Source organism: Entelurus aequoreus, linkage group LG04 (genome assembly GCF_033978785.1).
Source record: "Entelurus aequoreus isolate RoL-2023_Sb linkage group LG04, RoL_Eaeq_v1.1, whole genome shotgun sequence".
Lineage (NCBI taxonomy): Eukaryota > Metazoa > Chordata > Actinopteri > Syngnathiformes > Syngnathidae > Entelurus > Entelurus aequoreus.
Window position 1 is genome coordinate 70,477,321 of NC_084734.1, and position 7,866 is coordinate 70,485,186.

A 7,866-nucleotide genomic window follows, 5' to 3' on the forward strand; every position below is an offset into this window, starting at 1 on the left:
TGCATCCCTATGAGGGATACAAGAAACGTAGTTTAATTGCCGCCATGGAAGCCAGGATTACTGTTTTAGAAGTATTATTATATTTTCTTACCTGGTCATTTAGCTGTAAAACTTTAATTAACCTGACATCGTTTTAATGTAAAAAAAAACCCATCAAACTAATCACAGGTCAACTATGGATTAGGGCTGCAAATAATAATGACTAATGACAAATAATGACTATTTTGATAGTTGACTCATCATTTACTATTTAAACGATTAGCCGACTCATCAGATTATGAATGTACACTTATTTGATGGCTCTAATTTAGCCATCAGCTTTTAAATTTAGCTTGAGACATTTTAGGCATGTCTTAACCGCAAATATTGGTTTATACTGTAACAGGGTCTCTGCAGGTTTCAACAAGTCAAATGTAAGAATTTTTAAGACCATAGTAAAAGAAAATTTAAATCCAGTACACATCCATTCTGATAAAAAAAAAAAAGTCCAAGTAAATCCTTCCAGGGGTTTGTGGCGTTTTGGCATTTTTGACAGCGACTTCTTCCAGATTTTCGACTATTTTATTAATGTTCTATTTATTTGTATAACAATGTCTACAAATGTTGCCCTCTGCAATGGCTCCAATTCTGACTTTTGATCCGAGATAACATCATTATGTTTTTAGACCTTTCAGCGGCATAATTACCGTAATTTCCGGACTATAAGCCGCACCTGACTATAAGCCGCACCAGCTAAATTTAGGGGAAAATACAGATTGCTCCACATATAAGCCGCACCCGACTATAAGCCGCAGGGTTTTGATGTGTAATTAGCGTAGTATATAGGGGTTCCTGCTACCACGGAGGGGATTGTCGGGACAGAGATGACTGTTTGGGAACGCAAAGCGTCCCATTTATTAACAATAAATCTTTCAATCATTCAATCAAACTTTCACATCTTTGACATGGCGAACAGCATTCGTGCAGAGTACAAATAATACAACGGTGCAAAGTAATACAAAGTGCACGCATGTACGTTATCAAAATAACCAGCCTACCGGTATATGAAAAGTCAGTCTTTAATCATTGTGTCATCGTCTTCCTCCTGCGTACTAAAACCACCGAAATCCTCTTCGTCTGTGTCGGAGAAGAACAGGCCGTATATAAGCCGCACCCTTGTATAAGCCGCAGGGACCAGAACGAGGGGAAAAAGTAGCGGCTTATAGTCCGGAAATTACGGTAAAACTTTCTATGACATTTTTTAAACTGAATTTAAGACATTTTAAGGTCTTAAATTCAAGTCATTGGAGTTTAGACTTGTTAAAATCCCACAGGTATCCCTTGTAACTGTGCTGCTAATTAGAATGTTACAAAAATAATAACTCTATCAAACTTTTGTCAATTTTAAAGCAAGTACAGACAAAGTGGCAATAAAAAACAAGTATCAATTTGTATATAAAGGAAGGACAGTCAGAATAGCAGCAATAAAAACAATCAATCTTCGCAGTTGCCAAAGTATGTGCAGAGGAATACCTAATTAATGCATGCTTTGTGTTGATGATGATGTCATGCTGGAAGTGCGGTGGTAAAAGTGATGCTCACTTCAGATTGCCTCAAGTCCCTCACAGTTATCAGTGTTTTGACACAATAAAAGTCCTTCGGACCTTTGTGTGGTACACGTTTGTGGGTAAAAGATATTTAATTTGTGACACCTGTAGCCTATACTGATCTGTCATGCAGGTGTACCAGACGCCAGCTTGTGTGGCTTTGTTACTCCCGGACACCTTAAGAGTACGCACTGAACAATGAATCAACAGGTGGGGCTTTTAGCTCATTTCCTTGCGCTCTCACATCTCAATCAGGACGTTTGTTTGGTGGTGGTGAGTGCAATAGACGCTAGTTAGGATGGCTGAGTAAACCCTGGTTCGAGCCCAAGGCGGGACCAGGTAGGTTAAACAGGTAGAAAAAAAGTTAGACTGGACACATAAAACCCAGCTCAACATGAAAGGGTCCAGTAGACAGTCAGTGCAGTGCTGTGTGTAAGTATTCTGTGTGCGAGTACGGCCTCTGGGCTATCACACCCAATGCAGTGGAAAACATCGCACACGCTTCAGCTTACTAGGTCCATTCATGTCCGAGCCAGAAGAGTGCCTGGGGGAAAAGGGGAACACATGTTCACTGACTGACTTAGATACTGGAGGATCTGCTCTGAAGCTCTGATGTGTTTCTTGCCAACAGACCCATGTTCAGTCAGCATGTTCCACCACCATTTGCCTACTGTAACAATGCTCACACACACACACCTCCAGTTCCACCTCCAACCTATTCAACTGTGCACATTGAACCTACAGGCTGTGCTCTCTTAGAACAGACCAGAGCCATGAAGAGAGAGTATGGACAACTTGGTTTCGGTTTGTCCCAAACAAGGCGCCATGTAGTCACGTGATGGGCTTTTGACCAATCAGACAGTATGACCAGACAATCTCTCAAATTATTGGTCATAAGCCCATCATGTGAAGACAGGGCGCCATGTATGAGACCAACTCTGAAACCCAGTTGTTCATAATCTCTCTATAGACGTCTCTGGAACAGACTACAGAGTGATCGATCTATACATGCAGCAGTATGACACGGAGGTGTCTACAACAGGAAGTGAATGTTTTGCCCTGAGCATTAGGGCTCGAAACACACTCTAAAAACTTCACAAATTGAAATGGAAAATAAACATATTCAAACACTCAAATAAAAACAATATGACCCTTAAAAAGCTGGAACATTTACATGTTCCTTTTTCTAAGAAAGTATATTGTGTCTATTTATTCTATTTTTTAAAATTTAATTTAATTAATTTTTACATAAAACGTGTATAATTTTCTTTGTGTGTGTCTTTGTACTTTATGAGCACATTTAACAATGCTGTATAGGGCTGCAGCTATCGATTATTTCAGTTTTAGTCGATTTGTTTGTTCAATTAATCAAGTAATTGGATGAAACACACTTTATAGCCTCAATAAGTATTTTAAGGAAATAGCTTCAAAAAATTGCCATTATCATCAATCTTTTTTTCTGATAAATGCACATCATCAACATTGAAATTGCATTTTTAACATGTGTGCATTAATACAAAATAATAATTATATCAATTAAAGAAAACTCTTTGCTGTTTGCCGCCACACAGATGATTTCACCACCGCTCTCGACAGTGCCGATGTCTGCAAATGTAAGTAAAGTTAGGGGCATTTTATGTGGTCTGGATTTTATAAATGTTTCTCAGTTACACTCAAACGATTAATCAAATCAACATAATTTAAACTGAAATTAACTGATTAATCATTGTAGCCCAAATAGTGTGATGATAATGATAATTTAATTTTGGTCACAATAACAGTGATATGAAGTTTTAATGTTATACATCCTTATTCGATAATAAATATTTACTTTATTAACTATGCCCTACTACAACATTTTTGGACTGTGGGATAACTATATATATTTTCTAGTTCCCAAATGCATGCAGCAGTCAGGCAAGGTGGTACCAAGAGAGTGAGGCTTAACAATGCACGTATTTACAATGATAAAGGGGTGTATGACTGATGCAGTATTTGGTTCTTCGGACAGAAAGTGTCTGACACTGGGTGTTCTTATGTCCCAACTAGGGCTGGGCGATATATCGATATACTCGATATATCGCGGGTTTGTCTCTGTGCGATATAGAAAATTACTATATCATGATATTCGAGTATATGTTCTCACGCAGTTGCTTTTAGCTGTGAGGCATTAAACTGCATGCGTTTGTCACTCTTTCCTGTCTCTCCTTCTCACAGAGACTTAAAACAAGCGCACCTTCTTACATATGTCACATACTGTCACGTGAGCAACGTCACACGCTCCCGCGGAGCAGACAGGTAGCGACATGGTAACATTAGCTGTGATGCTAACAGCTAACGGTGTGGTTTGAGTGGTAATACGAGAGAAAGAAGGTGCGAATCTGGTAACAAATGGAGGAAGAATTAATTCCCAAGAAGCCAAACCATCGTCTGACGGTGGTTTGGCTTCAAGCGGGAATATGTCTTTACATGTCAACATCTCCGTTCGGTGCCGCACCAACTAAATGCCGAAGCAACTATTTCCACATCAACACCGTAGGACATATACCATTTGATATGCAGCTCATTTTTATGTGACACTAATTGAAATATCTTGTGTGTCATCATGCACAAAAGTGCACTTATAGCTTGTTTTAAAATGTCTCTGACAATCTTGCACTTTCTGTTTTGGAAATGACATGAATATTTGTGCCACTGCTTAAAGGCCTATTGAAATGAATTTTTTTTATTTAAACGGGGATAGCAGATCCATTCTATGTGTCATACTTGATCATTTCGCGATATTGCCATATTTTTGCTGAAAGGATTTAGTAGAGAACATCGACGATAAAGTTGCAACTATTGGTCGCTGATAAAAAAAAGTCTTAACTGTACCGGAAGTAGCGTGACGTCGCAGGTTGAAAGGCTCCTCACATTTCCCCATTGTTTTCAATGCAGCGAGAGCGATTCGGACCGAGAAAGCGACGATTACCCCATTAATTTGAGCCAGGATGAAAGATTAGTGGATGTGGAACGTTAGAGTGAAGGACTAGAGTGCAGTGCAGGACGTATCTTTTTTCGCTCTGACCGTAACTTAGGTACAAGCTGGCTCATTGGATTCCCCACTCTCTCCTTTTTCTATTGTGGATCACAGATTTGTATTTTAAACCACCTCGGATACTATATCCTCTTGAAAATGAGAGTCGAGAACGCGAAATGGACATTCACAGTGACTTTTATCTCCACGACAATACATCGGCGAAGCACTTTAGCTACGGAGCTAACGTGATAGCATCGGGCTTAACTGCATATAGAAACAAAAGAAATAAGCCCCTGACTGGAAGGATAGACAGAAAATCAACAATACTATTAAACCATGGACCTGTAAATACACGGTTAATGCTTTCCAGCCTGGCAAAGCTTAACATTGCTGTTGCTAGCGACGCCATTGAAGTTAACTTAGCAACGGGACCTCACAGAGCTATGCTAAAAGCATTAGCTATCCACCTACGCCAGCCCTCATCTGCTCATCAACACCCGTGTTCACCTGCGTTCCAGCGATCGACGGTGCGACGAAGGACTTCACCCGATCATCCGTGCGGTCGGCGGCTAGCGTCGGATAGCGCGTCTGCTATCCAAGTCAAAGTCCTCCTGCTTGTGTTACTGGAGCCAGCCGCTAATACACCAATCCCACCTACAACTTTCTTCTTTGCAGTCTTCATTGTTCATTAAACAAATTGCAAAAGAATCACCAACACAGATGTCCAGAATACTGTGGAATTTTGAGATGAAAACAGAGCTTTTTGTATTTGATTCAATGTGTCCGCATACTTCCGTTTCAACGATTGACGTCACGTGCATACGTCATCATACATAGACGTTTTCAACCGGAAGTTTAGCGGGAAATTTAAAATTGCACTTTATAAGTTAACCCGGCCGTATTGGCATGTGTTGCAATGTTAAGATTTCATCATTGATATATAAACTATCAGACTGCGTGGTCGGTAGTAGTGGGTTTCAGTAGGCCTTTAATAACTGTTTAAAAATACACTTTTGCTAAATTGACTTAGTTGTGATTTCCCTCTCTGCATGAAAGTTTAAAATGAGCATATATTAATGCAGTATGAACAAGAATGTTTTAATGTAGACACATAGAATCATTATGCTGTGATTATTTGTATCAAGTGTTCATTCAAGGCTAAGGCAAAATATCGAGATATATATCCTGTATCGCGATATGGCCTAAAAATATCGAGATATTAAAAAAAGGCCATATCGCCCAGCCCTAGTCTCAACGACAGAAGGAGATATATGTTTAGGTTTTCCTTTCCCTTCCTCGTGAATCAACACTGAATGATTTGTACAAATGCACAACAACATCCACATGCACAAAGCCCTACGGGGAAAAGCCCTGATTCAGCTGACAGGGGATCAGAGTCGGAGTCAGCTGATACAAGGTCAGCTCAGCATCACGGCAGCCCTTGGGTTAGTGTAAGATAAGTACGACAACGGCCTCCGGGCGTCTTCGTCATGCTCTGCATCACGTTCACATTAAGTCCACAAGACCAGCAGCGAGACCTTCCAATGTTCTTCCAACGACCATGTTGGAGAAGTGACAGGTGGGCTTTTTTTATGAGAGGCAACAGCTGAAAGTCTGTGGGGGGTTCAAATATTTGTGAAAGTGCTTCTTTACAAACATACAACTCTATTTAATCACACATTTAAGCCGCATGAGTGACAGCGAGGCGTTTGTTATGGGAATCTAAGCATTATGGGCGTGAAGGATGAACAGAATGAGGAAGAAATTAGGGTTGGAGAGGCACCAACTGAGATGTGGATGAACCATCCAAAAAAAGCCTCAGAGGGGTTGAACTCTGACCAAATGGGACTGACCTATTCCAGTTTTACCACGGCTACATGGGCCAGAATATTAGAAACATTGTTCAGTGTCATGCAAAGGGCTCACCTAAACTTTAACCTGTGAATCCCCAGCAATACAAACGCCAGAACGAAGGGCAACATTGTTGTATTGGATGACATGAGACTGTTCAGGTGTACCTAATGTTTCCTAGGCTACTATTGCTCTCAAACTTACCACTGGAACTCATGATGCCCAAGGTGCTCTTCTCCAAAACAAGGCAGTTTCGTCGAAAACGAATCCCATATAGCAGGCGACAATATCCCTCAGAATATTGTATCCATATTGTGTCATTAAGAGAGAATATCCGGTGAAGGCAAATGATGCTCCTCACTCTTCGCAACGCTGCTTCCAGTCCATGTATGTCAACACCGGCAAAACACCGCCAATAACAAAAGGAAAGATACAAAATGAGACTAATTTCCTGGATTTTTTGTGTTTTTTTGTCCAGAGGAGAAATGAAGAGTATTAGAAACACACATCAGCTCAGTCGAATCCACCTTCACCTTCTCTCTGCCGGCTCCCACTGACCGCTGTGCTGTGCGCGCGCCCCTCACGCGACACAACATACACACAGCTCGCCGTTTCCGGTACGTCTTTTCAAAATAAACGGCACACCTTGCTAGGTCTACCTCGAAATGATACGCGAATCAATTAAGGCATTCAGAACACTTACATGACACAATCCTCAAACGGACAAGGTTAATATTATCAAATAATAATAACATAAAAATAATGAATGTGAGCTTATAATGCCTGACTTGACAAGTGATACGTCCCCCCGAATGTAATTGGCACTTTATAACTATTAAGAAATGTAAATTTTTTTACATCCATCCATCTTCTCTCTCAAGAACAGTTTTTTTCCCTAAAGCCATAACCACGGTAAACTCTCATTGGTACTGATTTTATAGTTTAGCGCCTCTCTGTGTGCAATTTTTCTTTCCACCCACAGTCTGAATGCTTCTGTATATATGTATAATAGGGCTGTGAATCTTTGGGTGTCCCACGATTCGATTCAATATCGATTCTTGGGGTCACGATTCGATGGAAAATCTTTTTTTTTTTTTCAATTCAACATGATTCTCAAATCAAAAACGATTTTTTTCCCGATTCAAAAACAATTCTCTATTAATTCAATACATAGGATTTCAGCAGGATCTACCCCAGTCTGCTGACATGCAAGCAGAGTAGTAGATTTTTGTAAAAAGCTTTTATAATTGTAAAGGACAATGTTTTATCAACTGATTGCAATAATGTAAATTTGTTTTAACTATTAAATGAACCAAAAATATGACTTATTTTATCTTTGTGAAAATATTGGACACAGTGTGTTGCCAAGCTTATGAGATGCGATGCAAGTGTAAGCCACTGTGACACTAT

General features: G+C 40.0%; 1 protein-coding gene across 1 annotated transcript in view; it reads right to left on the reverse strand.

Annotated features, from left to right (window-relative positions):
- LOC133648981 (actin-binding LIM protein 3-like) overlaps positions 1-7,004 on the reverse strand; it is a 100,879-nt gene extending 93,875 nt beyond the window's left edge. Inside the window, exon 1 of the mRNA XM_062045608.1 lies at positions 6,661-7,004. Coding sequence (XP_061901592.1) covers positions 6,661-6,673 — 13 coding nt within the window. The 5' untranslated portion in view covers positions 6,674-7,004. The remainder of the gene's footprint in view (positions 1-6,660) is intronic.
- Positions 7,005-7,866: the final 862 nt, after the last annotated feature.